At 41.0% G+C, this 17,961-nt stretch overlaps 1 protein-coding gene across 2 annotated transcripts in view; it reads right to left on the bottom strand.

Moving 5' to 3' along the window:
• Positions 1 to 17,961, bottom strand: part of LOC126260074 (B9 domain-containing protein 2) — a 190,201-nt gene that overhangs the window by 131,793 nt on the left and 40,447 nt on the right. For both annotated transcript variants that reach the window (XM_049957275.1, XM_049957276.1), the window contains exon 2: positions 13,020 to 13,119. In XM_049957275.1, the coding sequence (XP_049813232.1) occupies positions 13,020 to 13,107 (88 nt within the window). In that variant the 5' untranslated portion in view covers positions 13,108 to 13,119. The remainder of the gene's footprint in view (positions 1 to 13,019; positions 13,120 to 17,961) is intronic.

The raw sequence follows: 17,961 nt of genomic DNA, 5'->3' as shown, positions 1-17,961 counted from the left end.
TTTATGATTACATATTGTTAAATAAACAGGTTGTGCGAAAAGAAAGTTATATTGGTAGGTCCACCCTTCCAAGTTTTCCTTAATTCCAATAAGTCCCACGTCTCAGACCTGTCAAACCCAGTTGATGTAATCTCTGAGGATCATGTGATCACTTGTATACACATGTTGCTACAAGTATCCCATTCTATTATGACAGGTGCAGCAACCGTAGACAAATAATTCAGATGAATGAACAGTCTCTTTTGCAATTACATGACTGCAACAGACTGTTCACTCATCTGAATTTTGCTACAAGATTTAGGTTAGTATCTCACTTCTGTAGAGCAGGAGAGGAGAAAGGTAGTGCTACATTCATCAGATATTGTCATAAATTTAACAACACATTTATTCACAACTTTTGCTTAGAGCAGCATTTGGAAGCATGTGTGGCAAAAGTAGAATTTTATTACAAATCCTTTATATCAGTAAGTGCATATTAAGTACTTGCAGGTGATTTTAAACTTTTCACATATCACCTTGGCACTCTATTGACCTATCTAAAAGTAAAAAAGAAAGAAACAGTAGGTTCTGGTGATTTTAAGTAGATTTCCTTAAAAACTCTTCTAGGAAGAATTTATTGCTATCTGTAAAATTATCATCCAACTTCATTCCAACTGCAAATTTCCCAACCAGGGGACATAATTGCTCAAAACTAGGCACTGATAATATCTTTTAGAACAGTCTACTGAATGGAATGATATTACAAAAGAAATAGCCAGTGGCTTCTCATATCATGGCATGCAGTTCATTTTATTAGATGTCAATAATGATTGTGGTACAAAATCTACTAAATCTGAGTTCAGTAAGACAAAAATTGATTACATAGGAATGTCCTCCAAGACTTGAATTGGACTGATGTAAACAGTGCTTACAGCCTCAATGAAAAAAGTTGTTTTCCCCAAAAGCTAGCCCAGATTAGACCAAAGACTACAAAGTAGGCATAGAATATTCAAGGAGTACAGGTACCTCACAACATAAAAAGGAAACCTATCTGTCAGTCTAAGATCAATTCTGAAGATGATTATATAGATAATTATAAGATAATAATACTGAAGATAGTAATAAAGATGCCAAAGCAAATGCATTAAGAGAAAAAGATATAACACAGATATCAAAGCAAAAGTACTATCAGGAAAAGATAGTTACACCAGGTAATAAAATAAAGATGGTACAGGATACTGTGATGAAGGAGATGCTGGAATCAGAAATGCAGAGGAGCAGATAGCATTGTGAGTTATAAGAGTGGTGAGGGTGGTTGACACCTGCACCATGGGATTTCCAGGATGGCTCATTGTGGGCTGTGATTCTCTGCTGAAGGAGGAGGAGGAGGATGAGGAGGTGTGCAGGTGAAGGAGGTCTGATCAGGGTTATGAGAACTTCTTTACTGCAGCTCATTTACAATCTTCGGCTGGGAACTGCAATTAACAATGGCAGGTGAGGGGAATATCATGGCATTTCCCAGCATGTCAGCCCTTAGTCATTGACTGTGCACCCTACTGCTGCTGCTGATACTACTACTACTACTATTGTGTCGCCAGATTCTCAGATTCCCCAGTCAAAGAAGGTGTGGCTGACAGTAGCTACTGCGAGATCATTTGGCTATATCACACCTGAGTGTGGGACTGCACTGGTACCCAGATGCTTAGGCAGAAAGCAGTGGTGGCAGATTCATTTGTGTCCTCGGCACAGTGCTGAGCAGCACAGGCTCAACATCACATAGCTGTCCAGCTATTCAATAGCTGATGAGTAGGTTACAGTATGTTAAATCCTGCTGCTTCCCACTGACTGTGGTGTTTGTGTGTCATACCAAATTATCTGGAATAGAGGCAATAACATTGTTGTAACTGGCAGCAGGTTGAGCTGTAGCACTTCCTGCCTATGACATGGATGATGTGCTGGTCCACTCAACACATAGTCCACTGACTGGCACTTGACCAACTCCAGAGTGGCGTGATTGTGATCCTGGTAGCTCACCTCTCACTCCAAATCCCTTTATAACTTTTTTCCCAGAGAATACATGATATATTGGTAACAGATGAGTGCAGTGTTATGAAACATTTTATCAAGAATTACTGGAAAGGCAGGGTTATCTCTTTCAGCAGAAGCTGCCATGGAATTTCTCAGACAAGCCATTAAAAATAACTTCAGCAATATCAATATGAAATAAAGCGTAAATTGGATTTATATACTGGAACCTGCAATGTGAAATCTAAGTATACCACAAGAGCCTTTGAGAGTGCTGATGGATCAAACAACAAAACTGAAGCATAGCATCACAGCACTGCAAGAAATAAGGTGGATGGAATGGGATTTTAGAAAAGAGAGAAGCTAATATAGTTCACAGGAGCAGTGAGAGGAAGAACAAGTCTGGTACAGGGTTGTGGTACAGCACCAACTAAAGCATAAAGTAACTGTGTTTACCTATTTGCCCAAGATTATCAACACTAAGTGCAAAGGGTAAATTCTTCAATTTTCTATAGTTAGCTCCCTTGCAACAATGGAAGAAACTGAGGAAGAAGAGAAAGAAGTATTCTATGGAAAGGACGTACAACAGCTGTTTAGGTCATGACACTAAAATAGTATTCCAATATGCCAAAATATAATATAGCGGCTTTAGAACCAGCTGAAGTTAAACAATAGTACCAGGAGAGGACAATAAAGGTATTCAAAAATGCTGGGGAACTTGGTAACATTGAATACCATGGAAAATAATTGAAGATGCAGTGGAAACATCAAAAAGTGAAACACTGGGAAGTGAAGTAACACATATGAAATCCCCATCATTTGATGCTGGATGCAAAATAGTAACAGAAGAAAAGAACAAGGCATATAAAAGCAAACTACAATCATGGTGTACAAAAAGAATAGTGCAAGCTATAAAGAGAAATATACAATTGAAAAGAAGACCCACCAAAGAAGAAAGAGAGGGTGGAGGATAGCAAACATTGAAGAAATTGAGCTTCAAAAGAAGTAGTAAGGATGAGGCCAGGAAATTCCACAGAGAAACAAATGTGGCACAGAAACCTTTTAGTTGTAAAGCAATCCTTGTAAAAGATGGAACAGGAAAAATTTTAAGCAAAGGGAAAGAGAGATTTGTGAAAGATGGGACTGACACTTGGACAAACTCCCCAAGTAGCATCAAGAGACCCAACAGAGGTACACCAAGAAAATGACTCTGACAGCACAGATCCGCCAACCCTAGAAGAAATAAGGATTGCAGAAAGAAACTGAAAAAGAAGGCAGCAGGAACAGAGTATATCCTGGCAGAACTTTTTAAGCAAGAAGCTAGTGAACTGGAGTTGTTCTTAAAGATGGCTATCTAGTATTGGAAAAGAGGAAAATGCCCCATCAGTGGAAAGCAGGAATAATATACCCCATACATAAGAAGGGAACTCAGTTAGAATGTGACGACTATAGGGGGATCACATTACTTAACTTGGGGTTTAAAGTATTCTTCAGTGTATTATTCGACTGCCTCCTGCCAATAATTAAGAGAGAGATGGGAGCATAGCAATGTGAATTTCTTCCAGGAAAGTCAACAGCATATCAGACCTTTACTTGAAGGTAAACTCCAGTGAAGACAATCAAATTCAGAACTGGCATGTATCACCTCCTTATAAACTCTGAAGCAACATATGGTAATATAGATAGAAGGCAATTATATCATGTCTTGGTTGAATGGGGAATCCCTAGAAATTTGATTGGGCTAATGAGAATGACGATGTATGAGATATGAAGTAGCGTAAGAACTGGAAGAATTATACGATATTCCAGTGCATGTGTTATTCCAAATTATGATGCAATGTTCCTCCAGACATGCATGTCCCAAGGAACAGGCACTATATCAATTACAGCCATTATGGTACATGAAATGTATTTGCAATTGTGATTACAGACAACCATCACCTGTATAATGGAATGACAACAATGAGAATTTGTATGGACTGGGCCTCAAACCTGTACTTCCCACTTATTGCAAGTGGTCGCATTACCATTTGGCTATCCACGCATGACTCACAGCCAGACCCAAACTTCCATATGACATCAATCGTGTGTCTACAAGTTGTACTCATACATCCATTATGTATATTCCTGTACAGGGGAGACATTTTACTTGAACGGCTCTTGCCCATTGTCGGTGGATAAATACAATATTGCAGTGCCTGTGTTATTCTGAATTACGATAAAATTTTCCTTTGGATATGCATGCATGTCTGAAGGAACAGGCACTGCAGAGACTACAGTCATTATGAAATACATGAAATGTATTCGCAGTTGCATGCATGCATGTCCATAGCAATAATGCATCATAATTCACAATAACACAAGCACTGCGACATCATATTTATCTGCTGACACTGGGCAAGCAACTTTCGAGTAAAATGTCTCCCCTGCACAAAAATATACATAATGGATGTATGTGTATAGTTTGTAGGCACATAGTTCATGACATACGGAAATTTGGGTCTGACTATAAGTTATGCTCAAATCGTATTCATCTGCTGACACTAGGCATGCAGCTTTCAAGTAAAATATCTCTGCTGGATGAAAGTATACATAATGGATGTACAAGTACAGGTTGTAGGCACACAGTTCATGACATACGGAAATTTGGGTCCAACTATGAGTCATGCTCAGATAGCCAAATGGTAAGATGACCGCTTGTGATAAGTGAGAAATCCAGGTCCAGCACAAATTTTCTTTGTCATCATTCTATTATACAACTGAAGGTTTCCCTATTCACAACTATTAATACATTTCATGAACTGGAAGAATGATGTCTGACACACTAGCCATCAAAAACAGGGTACAATAAGGAGATGTGCTGGCCTGTCTCCTTTTAAATGCTGTTAAATGCTGCCGTGGAGAAGGTGGTGAGAGATGCAAACCTTTGGAGCAGATAGATGATCTTCTATAAATCACAGCAGATACTTGATTATGTATATGACACACATATAGTGGAAAGACCCCAGCAGGTAACGGAAAAGACATTTATCATCCTTGAACAGGCTAGCAGGAACATGTGATTAAACATCAACCAGCGGAAAACAAAATACGCTCTAAAAAATAAAAAGAGCACCGAATTATCCAAACGTGTGCAGACAAAGAAAGGATCACAATTTTGGAAGAATTGGATGATTTATTCAACATAAAGGGTGTCACAAATTGGGCAAGTCAGTAATGTGATGGTCCACTTCTGACACTTATGCAAGCAGTTTTTTGATTGACAGATTTGCTGGATATGGTTCCAGATTCTGTGCAATAGATAGGTGCATTAGATTGTCAAAACCCCAAGCTGGTTAGAGTCCTGCCCACAATGCTCCAAACATTCTCAACTGATGAGAGATTCAGAGACCTTTCCGGCCAAGGTATGGTTTGGCAAGCATGAATACAAGCAGTAGAAACACTTACCATGTACAGGTGGCAATTATCTTGCTGAAATGTAAGCCCTGGATGAGTTTCCATGAAAGGCAAACTGGGACATAGCATATCATTGACATACCACTGTTCTGTTAGGATGCCACAGATGACAACTAAAGGGGTCCTGCTGTGAAACGAAATGACAGCCCAGGCCATCTCTCCTGGTTGTCAGGCCGTATGGCAGGTGACAGGTTAGTCTCTCACCACAGTCTGGGGCATCTTCAGACATATCTTCGCTCCTCATCAGGGCTCAGTTTGAAGCATGACTCATCACTGAAGAAAATTCTACTCCAGTCAACGAGATTCCATGCCAAATGTGTCTGATGCCATTGAAAATGGGCTTGTTGCTGTACGAAGGCCAATGGTAGCAGGAGCAAAGGATGAGCCACCTATTAATCATTGTTGTGGTCACTGAAGCACCAATTGCATGTTGGTTGGATGGTGATGATGAATCCAGGGCTCTGAGTGTCCCTCTCAAACTGTCATCTCTCTAGGTCAACCGATACCTTCTTAACGCTGTGTTCAGCCATGATCCACCCATTGCTGCCAACATCGTTGTATAGTGCCACTGCTCCAGTTCCAATGTTGAGTGATTAGCCTATTACTCAACCACCTTCTTTGAGCCTCTGAGTCTGTTTAGGTTACACGAACATCCTCAGACAATGTTCCGGCGTTACAAGTCCAACTGCATGCCCTCCTCTCTCAGTTGCTAACATCTGCATATATTAAACTTCCTGGCAGGTTAAAACTGTGTGCTGGACCAAGACTCGAACTCGGAACCTTTGCCTTTCGCAGGCAAGTGCTGTACCAACTGAGCTACCCAAGCACATTTCATGCCCTGTCCTCACAGCTTTAATTCCACCTGTACCTTGTGTCCTACCTTCCAAACTTCACAGAAGCTCTCCTACTGCAAGGTTCGCAGGAGAGCTCCTGTGAAGTTTGGAAGATAGGAGACAAGGTACTGGCGGAATTAAAGCTGTGAGGACAGGGCGTGAGTTGTGCTTGGGTAGCTCAGCTGGTAGAGCATTTTCCCGCAAAAGGCAAAGGTCCAGAGTTCAAGTCTCAGTCTGGCACAAAGTTTTAATCTGCCAGGAAGTTTCATATCAGCACACACTCCACTGCAGAGTGAAAATTTCATTCTGGAAACATGCCATGTCTCTGCAATATCCTTTCTTCCAAGAGTGCTAGTTCTGCATGATTCACAAGAGAGCTTCTGTGAAGTTTGGAAGGTAGGAGACAAGGTACTGTCAGAATTAAAGCTGTGAGGATGGTGTGAGTCATGCTTGGGTAGCTCAGTTGGTAGAGCACTTGACCAAGAAAGGCAAAGGTCCCGAGTTCAAGTCTCACTCCAGCATACAGTTTTAATCTCCCAGGAAGTTTCATATCAGTGCACAATCCACTGCAGAGTGAAAATTTCAATCTGCATATATTGTTCAAGCACCTGTCTGTGAGGCACAGTTACTGTCCAACTGAGTACACAGAATGAAAGATGCACAGACTTTACGTCCAGGTACCGACATGGACCCTGTTTACTATCCTTGACAGCTGCATGGTGAAATTGCACTGCAGTGTCATCCACCATTTGCCAAAGTTTACAATTTTACATTTTCTGTGAATACCTGTATGAATATCAATTTGCGACCAATTTGCATAACTCCTTTATGGTGCACTCTTCATCCTACTTTTTTTCCTTCATTCCTAGAGTGCAAAAGGCTGCTGGAAATCCACAAAAGGAGAACATGCTGACCTCAATAATGGCGGAAAACTATAAAACTAAAACTGTAAGAGAGTTGAGCAGTATCTGAGTTTGTCGGCCACCAACTCAAATGACACTTCCTATGAAATCAAATGGAGAATAATAGCAGGCAATAGAGCCTATTTAGCTAAACAAGACTCTTATCACCAAGGCTCCTGACCTGCACCACCTAGTTACTCATCTACAAAACTCTTAGATCAGTCCTCACACATGCCTCCAAAACTAGGGTGGATGTGCCCCAATTAACACATAACACAGCTCCCTCCTAGCTTCTTCTGCAACATCAGGATGCAATTTAAAAATATCCTGTTCAATAGAACTAATAAAAAGCAACCACTGGCATACACTTGGGCATTGTTGCATAATTTAAACCTTTCTCTAGCACAAATAAAGCAGTGTCATCAAAAGTTTTCTCCATGATATTTATCACAGAATATCAAGATATAGTATTAGGCCACAAGCCACAATAATTTCAAACTTCAGCAAATGATGGTCAGATACAGAATGAAATTACCAACCAGGCTGCAACCATGAATTATCATCCAGCCAATCCCAAGAGAAAGCCAACATTTTTCAAGCAGTCACTGAATTTGTTGTAACAGCGACCAGAACAGTCGCGGGGTTGAAGCGACGGAAACGTGGTGGGACCCGCGGAGCGGCCCGCGAACAACAACACAACGGGAGAGGACGGACACGACCAATGAAGGACCTCACGACAACAATAAGAAGGGACAACAGAGTCAAGAAAACCAAATAAGACAACCACGTCCACTCGTAAAGAAAACCCGAAAGTAAATACACTGTCTAATGCGAGGCGATATGTCCTGAGATGTACGCAAGGTTAGACTGGCAGGCTGAGCGACAGGCAGGTGCTTAAGTACTCAGGGACGCTGCTATTGGCCGCTGCAACCACGTGTTCCACTGTGGCACCCTCACTCTAAATGCGGGCCAGGAGGCGCGCGCCACCGCATCTTACGGAGCGATGGTGCAGAGATCTCTATGAGTCTTCGACGTCCTTGACATCTGGCGGGGATTCAAATTCCGCGGTGCGCAGTACCAGAGAATTAAGTCAAAACATTGCCTTGGAAACAAAATCCAACTGTCGACAAGTATAATGGATCCTTTTCTTTCAGCATTGTTCATCTTCTTTGGTCTGCGTGGTGGTGCTAGTATGTACAGAGAGAGAGAGAGAGAGAGAGAGAGAGAGAGAGAGAGAGAGAGAGAGAGTTTATTTTTCCAGAGTGTCTCTGCAAACAGAGATTTTTAATTCATTTGCTGCAGTTTTGCCTTGAAAATGCCAGGTTGTGCACCTGTCGAAATATCAGCAGTTGTCGACAACTTCACCTGGCTGCATTCTGCTAATTTATTTGAATGCTGTATAAGCCAGGGGAAACTCTCATTGTTTAACTATATGGGAAAGAAATGTATCCTTGATTGTGAAGGTTGGACAAACTCTTCAGCAGTAGAGCAAGACTGCAATGTGCATTGTCCTTTTTGGTGAGGTATCATGATCAAAATATTGTTACAACATTTGCCAAAGTTGTGCATCATATTAATTCTCCTGCTGCCAATCGCATCAAAAACTGCATTGGCATCACTCTTGTTTGCAAAAGGATTCATGACACTCTTCGACAGTTGGATTTTGTCTCCAAGGAATTGTTTTGGATTCAGTTTAATGACTGCTATGAAAATGTTGGCTTTTTCTTAGGATTGGCTGAACACTGCTTCATGTTCAAAGTCTGACTGGAAATTTCATTCCATATCTTGCCAGCATTTGGTGAAGTTTGCACATGTCTGTGGGCCAGTGTCTAATACTTTATCTCAGCGACCTATGATAAATCTCATGGAGAAAGCTTTGGAGGATGCAGCTTTACCAGTGTTAGGAACAGGTTTAAATTTTACACTGATGCCCAAGCATTTGCCAGTATTGATTTTATTAGTTCTATTGAACAGGCTGTTTTCCAACAACCTCCTGAGGCTGCATAGGAGGCTAGGAGGGAGGCACATCTTGTGCTGACTCAGGCACATCTACTCAAGAATAATATAAGAACAGCAGAGAGGGCTGCTTTACATTCACATTGAGTTGATCTGGGTATTATTTTACCTGTGGGCAAGAGCAATGCTACAGCTGTTCTGGGCATGCAGGATTATGTTCAAAAGATGCATTGTTTACTATCTGATTCAGCACATCACAGGGTCGGTGCTGACCCCACAAAAAGTGTTGAGAGAAAGACTAACATCCTCTTGAAGAAAACTCCTTGCTGCAGTAGACTACCAACAGTCGTACTACTTACTACGATGTTCCCCTAGGTTATATAGCCTTCCAAAGATCCACAAAGAAGGGGTTCCTCTTCACCCCATTGTCAGTAAGACTGGTGGCTCAAACATATCATGTAGCAAAACACCTTGCTACTCTTTTGAGCTCACTAGTTGATCGATGTGAACATCACATCAAGAATTATCAGATTTCTTATGTCAATTAGAGGGAATGTGTCTGAATGACTCTGATATTCTAGTAAGTTTTGATGTGGTCTCTCTCTTCATTAATATTCCTCTGTCTGACTGGTTATGGTTAACTGAGGTTAGGTTTCATGTTGAATTAATGTACCCATTTCAATGTGTGTTGACTTTCACTTCCTTTTTATTGAATGACCAGACCTATTAGCAGACAGATGGAGTTGCCATGGGAAACCATTGTCACCTGTTATTGAAAATTTGTTTATGGAGGACTTTGACAAATGTACCTTGGAGTCATCGGCTTTGAAACCTGCTTATTTTTTCAGATATGTCATATATGAAGACTTTGGCCTCATGGCAATGAGAATTTGAACAACTTTTTAGAATAGCTGAATTCTATTCACTTGAATATTCATTTATTGATGAAATTATTTAATTGGGTGAATAAAAAATCTACTCACCAAGCTGCAGCAGAACACACACATAAAAGACTTGTGACTGGCAAGCTTTCAGAGCCAGTGGCTCCTTCTTCAGACAGAAGGGTTGAAGGGGAAGGAAGAAGGGTGAAGGAAAAGGACTGGAGAGATCTAGGAAAAGGGGTAGATTTTGGGAAAGTCACCCAGAACCGCTGGTCAGGGGGTGAGAAGGAAAGACTGATTGTTGGGAACTGCATCAGATGAGATTTGAAAACCTGAGAGCTTAAAGGTGGAAGGCAGGGTAATATGCAGGACAGAGATTACAGAGTTTCAGTAAACATCATGCACAAGTTAATAAGAGTGAGAAGCTAAGTGCATTGTATGTAACAGAGGTGGGAGGGGGCGGTGAAAAATAGACGGGGAAGACAATGAAAGATGTAGAAAACTAAAATGGAGTGAAGCAAAGAGTAGTTACAGTGAAGAAAAGCTGAGAAGGAAGGAATTAACGTAGAATAAGGCCAGGTGGGTGGCGAGAACCAAGGACACGTTGTATGTGGAAAAAAATGGCTGCCTTCCATTCCTTGATGTGTTGGTCAGGAGGAAGTTCATGGCACATTGTGACATGCTGTGTATAGGAAAACTACTCACACTGATTTGTATCTACTGGCTGATAGTTGCCACAATCTGCCTCAGCATAAAAGGGTACTTCGTACCTTGGTTCACAGGGCCCATTTTATTTCAGACCCTGAGAGTTTGTCAGCTGAGTTAATTCAACTTGAGGTCACATTTTATCAGAATGGATATAGTGAAGGACACACCAGACACATGTTGCACTGTTGACCACCTGTGCACTGGGTGAGTGATGATAATACTGAGTTGGCACTGAGATCTACAGCCTTTCTGCCTTACGCAGGGAGCACCTCCAATGAAATTGGTTGTATTTTGCATAAATATGATGTGAAATATGTTTTCCGACCTCCATGTAAGATTAGGGTCCTTTTAGTTCCCATTAAGGATGACCTTTGTTTTTGTAAGATGGGTGTCTATTACATTCCTTGTATTGTGGCATGTCACCTGTTGGTCAGACCAATAGGACCACAGAGGACCAGTGTACTGATCATAAGTATCCAACACACTTAAAACAGCTGAGCATATCGGCTATTGCAGAATGTTGCCTTGACACAACTGATGGTATGGAATCAACAACACTCCCAAGTAACCCCTTGAGTGCAAGGTCATAAAACGCCAATATTGTTTCTAGCATACAGCACCTCACATACTGTCTACTGTGCAACCAAAATATTGGTTGCTCAGGGCAAAAAGCAGTGGCACTGGCAGTATCCAATGGCTAACAAAGTGTGAGGCTACAGAAAGTAGTTGAACTGCTTAGTCAACGAGTAACTTACGACAGTGCTACAGTGATACCAAGCAGAGCAACTGCAATGATAAACAAAGAGAACATTGTATTGTATCTACAACAACACCTGCTGAAGTTGACATTTTGACAGAAAGGAACCCAAGGAATTTTGCTGGTGAGAAATAAATGGCAAATTAAATATTAGCGTTTCTGCGAGATGAGTCAGTGAAATGTGTGATGTCATGTATCCTCAACTGTGTAGATAATGTACATGTGGAGTACAATAACGATAATATGTGCTTAACAAATCAAAGTGATACTGAAACAGCTGATGAGTCCTGTAGTTCATCACCCTTGTTTGACAAGGTGACACAAATCTTGTCTCCAGAGAAATGTAGTAAAGGACTATAGTTATCCAAGGAGTGGGCACTAAACATAATTATGGTAAATGGAAGATCATCTGCTGCATAGTAAAATAAAATAAAAATTATGAACAGATTTTGAATAAATACGTAGTAATATGACCACATGGTGCATAAGAAAATCTATGGATATTTAAGGGAGGACAATTCATACTTGTTACAAAAACTGGTGTTTGTGTGTTTCGAGGATGCTTGAAACATTTTACAGGATGTGCATGATGTTTACCTGCTACGTTATGCATATCAAATTGTGCAAGAGACGGATTACAGTGATTTCAAGAGAAGTATTGGATGGTTGCATAACTTCAAACAGTGCTACAGAAGTGGAAGATATAAGATAAAGAAATTTCAAACAAAGCATCATCTTGATGGCACACAGTAAACTGCAGAACTGGCCTGAAAATTTGTAGATGAGGTAAACAAATTTATCCCATCATTCAGCAAGGAATTTGTTTTCAACTCCCACCAGTCAGGACTTGAAAAGGAAGTGCATATGAAAGGGAACCCGGAAATTAAGGTACCAAGAGAGACATATCAAGATCAAGTAACATCAATGCTTTAACACATTTGTGTACTGTTAATTGGCTGGAAAGTTATTTATCGTGCTGCAAGAAGTTAGATGTGCTTTTCCCCCTACAAGTTAGATGTGCTCTTCCCCCTACAATTCTTTCTTGTGTGCATAATCTTGCAAGAGCAGTAAGGAATATTTAGGTCATAGCAAGAATGGGAAAAGGGTGTGGATGTAAGAGAACTACAACTATGGTAAATGTACTGCTTTTGGCCAATGGCTGGACAAAATAACTTGCTTTTGCTTGATTCCTGGTCTGGTCCTCTGAAGCATTCTGCTATTTCAATAGTTGATACAGGAGACCTGTAGGGCAACCACCTACAGCTTGTCGGCTACATTTTTAGCATATTTTCATTCACATTAGTCTTCATTTATGCATTAGATGAGGCTGAATTTTAAAGCATTAAATAAGGTAATTCCATTGGTATGTAATATATATTTCTAACACATCACCTTCTGTGTTGAATGGAGAGTGCTGCTGCTGTTCACATCGATAAAACATATGAGAAAAGAGGCTTACTAAAACAGCAACACCAAAATGCAAATAGAAGTATTTTCATAGTCTAATTACACAATGTCTTACCATAATGTATCTGCCATTTGCAGAATAAACTATGCTTTGGAAAATGACTTGCTCCAACAATTTGTCCAATTATATGAACTTCTGCCATTTCATGGCACCACTGCAACAAAGAAATACAGCATTAAATATAACCTTTCCATATGCTTTTCTGACTGGGAATGAAGACTGAAATGAGAGAATTTAAATAAATACTTTTAGACGTAGTATTGGGAAACTGTTGAACTAAAGTGTTGGTTGGTTGGTTGGTTTTGGGGAAGGAGACCAGACAGCGAGGTCATCGGTCTCATCGGATTAGGGAAGGACGGGGAAGGAAGTCGGCCGTGCCCTTTGAAAGGAACCATCCCGGCATTTGCCTGGAGCGATTTAGGGAAATCACGGAAAACCTAAATCAGGATGGCCGGACGCGGGATTGAAACGTCGTCCTCCCGAATGCGAGTCCAGTGTCTAACCACTGCGCCACCTCGCTCGGTTTAACTAAAGTGTCAAAAAACAAAGTCAACAAATAAGAGACATGATAGTTGTACAGGGAGCATGAGCAAGTATACACACACATGCAATCCCTTACTTTGCATATGATGATACTCTAGGTTTGCTGTTAGAACTAGTATGCATCATAAAGATAAGCTGTTTGTATTTCCTGTTCTCCATCTCTGGTTTTGATTAGCTGAGCTTTCTAGTAAATCTCAAAATGTAATCAAAGTTTTAAAAAAGTACACAGCAAACATGTCATTTTATTAACATAAGTTTTAACAGCCCATGTGAGAGACAATGCACCACTTTCTCTAAACCTGTCATTCAAGAATTTATGGCGTTTTTGGCTTCATCCAGTATTTTATAAGACTTGGAGATAATTTCTTGAAAATTCAGAAGTTTAATAAACAGCTTGAGACTGGATGACACACAGTAAGATGCATTTACTGTGCACGAGCCATCAGCAAAACTGTACAATCTCACAAACGGAAAAGATAACAATGGAAACTCCAGGTTGGAATACCAATAATGTAATGAAAAGAGAGATTGCTACTTCCGTAAAGATGACACATTAAGTTGCAGACAGGCACAATTAAGAGACACTTACACATTAGCTTTCGGCCACAACCTTCATCAGAATAAGAAAGGGAAGCACACATACATTCATTTACACAAACAAGCACGCCTCACATCCACATGAATGCCATCTCCAGTGGCTTGGACAAGTATGCAACTGTCACATGGAGTGGAAGTAATAATCTGGAGGGGGAGGGAAGGGGGCAGGGGGGGGGGGGGGGGTGAAGAGAAGAGCAGTACTGTTTGGTCTGGCACAGCTGAGGGCAAGGAGGTGGTGAGGATGTTCAGGGGGGAGAGGGGGGGGGGGCACATAGTGAAAAAGGAGAGGAATGGGAAAAGATCAGCACATGCATTGGCGCAGGGCAGCAAACATAGAAGTTGGGAGATGAGAATAAAAAGGAGGTGATAGGACAAAGGGGCTGGAAATTGTTGGGTGGAGGGTGTGGGAACAGAAAGTTACCATAGGTTGAGAGGCCTCAGCCTACAGCAACATACTGTTCCCACACCTTCCATTCAACAGTTTCCAACTTCTCTGTCCTACCACCTCCTCCCTATTCTCTTTTCTTACCCTCTTTCTGTGCTGCTTTCTGCCAATGCACCCATCCATCTGTTCCCAACCCTCTCCTTTTTTGCTCCATACTCCACCCCCCCCCCTTCCCCCCCTGTTGGCAGTCAAGCCATTGGATGCTCCACCAGACAGTGCTACTATTGTCTGCCCATCACCCGTACACTGCTATCCTTTTCCCTTCCCCACCCCCCTCCAGCTTGCTGCTTTCATTCCATGTGACAGCTGCATTCTGGTCTAAGATGTCAAAGATAGTAGTTGTGTGCATGAGGTGTGCTTGTGTGCTTTCTTGTATGAATGAATGTGTGTGTGCTTCTCTTTCTTTTTATGATGAACATTGTGGCCAAAAGCTAATGTGTAAGTGTCTTTTAATTGAGCCTGTCTGCAACTTAATGTGTCATCTTTATAGTAAGTAGCAGTCTACCTTTTCTTTACATTGTTAAACAGAAAAGAAAGCCAGACATTAGATTTTGAGCTGATGTAAATTTCAAGAAACTCTTTCTTCAGAGGAAAAATATAGATGGCAAAAGTGGAAAGGTAAAGGAACAGTTTATGGTGATGAAGAGAATGAAAAGCATCAAAAGAGAGAAAAGTTGTTGGCTTTTGACAAAATGAACTAACTCTGACTGACATACGTTTAGCAGAAGATCGTACACAAATATTAGGGACACGGATGGGTGCAAAACTGACACTTCAGGATCCTGTTATCTCACATTCACTGCATAAACAATGCTGTACCACTTCTGGCATACCCTCGCATGAGGCATACTATCAATGATATCATTTGGTCTTTGTAACTATTTTATTTCTAACTTCAGCTTAGATGTTATGCTCTGTGCCATTAAACCACTTTTAAACACAACGAATGAAGGACTATGTGAGCATTACAACAAAAGTAATAATGACTTCCTCTGATAAATTAAAGCTAATACAGAAATTTGAAGCAGCAAGATAATTCCCACTAAGCAACTGCGAGTTATATCTTCAGTATAACTTTGTGGTGCATTTCAAACTTAAGATTGATTCTAGCTAAGTGAAGTTTCTGTTACCTAATAGAAACTCAGTGTCGTATGATTCTAACTAGCTCAAGTTTCTGTTATCTGATGGAAACCCAGTTTCATAGTTTCTACATACAATGATCTTACTGTTGTTCTTATAGTGCTGATTCAAATTGTACAGTGAAGGTTAAGATATTACCCACTGGTGCCTTGTAAAATCAGCATATTTGGGTGTGTAGGAAGAACGACTGTCAGTATACAGTAGCAACAGCAATTGAGAGATTCATACCTCATAAATTGGTAAGAGATGGAACTGATCCCCTGTGGTACACAAAACAGGTCCGAACTCTGTTGCAGAGGCAATGGAAAAAGCATGCGAAGTTCAGAAGAACGCGAAATCCCGAAGATTGGCTAAAATTTACAGACGCGCGAAATTTGGCACGGACTTCAATGCGAGATGCCTTTAATAGGTTCCACAACGAAACATTGTCTCAAAATTTGGTAGAAAATCCGAAGAAATTCTGGTCGTATGTAAAGTACACAAGCGGCAAGACGCAGTCAATACCCTCGCTGCGCAGTGCCGATGGTACTGTTACCGATGACTGTACCGCTAAAGCGGAGTTATTGAACGCAGTTTTCCGAAATTCCTTCACCAGGGAAGATGAATGGAATATTCCAGAATTTGAAACACGAACAGCTGCTAGCATCAGTTTCTTAGAAGTAGATAACTTAGGGGTTGCGAAGCAACTCAAATCGCTTGATACGGGCAAGTCTTCAGGTCCAGAATGTATAACGATGAGGTTCCTTTCAGATTACGCTGATACAATAGCTCCCTACTTAGCACTCATATACAACCACTCGCTCACCAATAGATCTGTTCCTACAGACTGGAAAATTGTGCAGGTTGCACCAGTGTTTAAGATGGGTAGTAGGAGTAATCCATCGAACTACAGACCTATATCATTGACGTCGGTTTGCAGTACGGTTTTGGAGCGTATACTGTATTCAAACATAATGAATCACCTTGAAGGGAACGATCTATTGATACGTAATCAGCATGGTTTCAGAAAACATCGTTCTTGTGCAACGCAGCTAGCTCTTTATTCGCACGAAGTAATGACCGCTATCGACAGGGGATCTCAAGTTGATTCCGTATTTCTAGATTTCCGGAAAGCTTTTGACACCGTTCCTCACAAGCGACTTCTAATCAAGCTGCGGGCCTATGGGGTATCGTCTCAGTTGTGCGACTGGATTCATGATTTCCTGTCAGGAAGGTCGCAGTTTGTAGTAATAGATGGCAAATCATCGAGTAAAACTGAAGTGATATCAGGTGTTCCCCAGGGAAGCATCCTCGGACCTCTGCTGTTCCTGATCTATATAAATGACCTGGGTGACAATCTGAGCAGTTCTCTTAGGTTGTTCGCAGATGATGCTGTAATTTACCGTCGACCACATAGATAATATTGGGGGGAAGGCGAGCCAAAGGTCGCGTTTCATTGGCAGGACACTTAGAAGATGCAACAAGTCCACTAAAGAGACAGCTTACACTACACTCGTTCGTCCTCTGTTAGAATATTGCTGTGCGGTGTGGGATCCTTACCAGGTGGGATTGATGGAGGACTTCGAAAGGGTGCAAAAAAGGGCAGCTCGTTTTGTATTATCATGTAGTAGGGGAGAGAGTGTGGCAGATATGATATGCGAATTGGGATGGAAGTCATTACAGCAAAGACGTTTTTCGTCGCGGCGAGATCTATTTACAAAATTTCAGTCACCAACTTTCTCTTCCGAATGCGAAAATATTTTGTTGAGCCCAACCTACATAGGTAGGAATGATCATCAAAATAAAATAAGAGAAATCAGAGCTCGAACAGAAAGGTTTAGGTGTTCGTTTTTCCGCGCGCTGTTCGGGAGTGGAATGGTAGAGAGATAGTATGGTTGTGGTTCGACGAACCCTCTGCCCAGCACTTAAATGTGAATTGCAGAGTAGTCATGTAGATGTAGATGTAGATGTACACCCTTGTGCTGGTCTCATGCTCACTAAATCAAATACTGATGAAATACAGGACACTTCTTTGGAGATTCTCTATTTCTTTGGTTAATCCCACTTGTTCAGGGCCCAAAACTGATAAGCAATAATACAGAATTGATAGAATGAGTGTTTTGCAAGTTAATTCTTTTCAGAGGTGAATTATATTTCCTTAGGTTTTTTTCAGTGAATTTCAGCATGCTTTTCCTAAAACTAGTTGTTTTGTGTAATTATTTCACATCAGATCATTCCAAATAGTACTCCTTGATATTTTATGGCTTGTGCTTTTTCCAGTGACATATCATC

The sequence above is a fragment of the Schistocerca nitens genome, chromosome 5 (genome assembly GCF_023898315.1).
Source record: "Schistocerca nitens isolate TAMUIC-IGC-003100 chromosome 5, iqSchNite1.1, whole genome shotgun sequence".
Classification (NCBI taxonomy): domain Eukaryota; kingdom Metazoa; phylum Arthropoda; class Insecta; order Orthoptera; family Acrididae; genus Schistocerca; species Schistocerca nitens.
The sequence above is the reverse complement of the archived record's forward strand: the minus strand, read 5'-3'. Positions and strand labels throughout refer to the sequence as shown.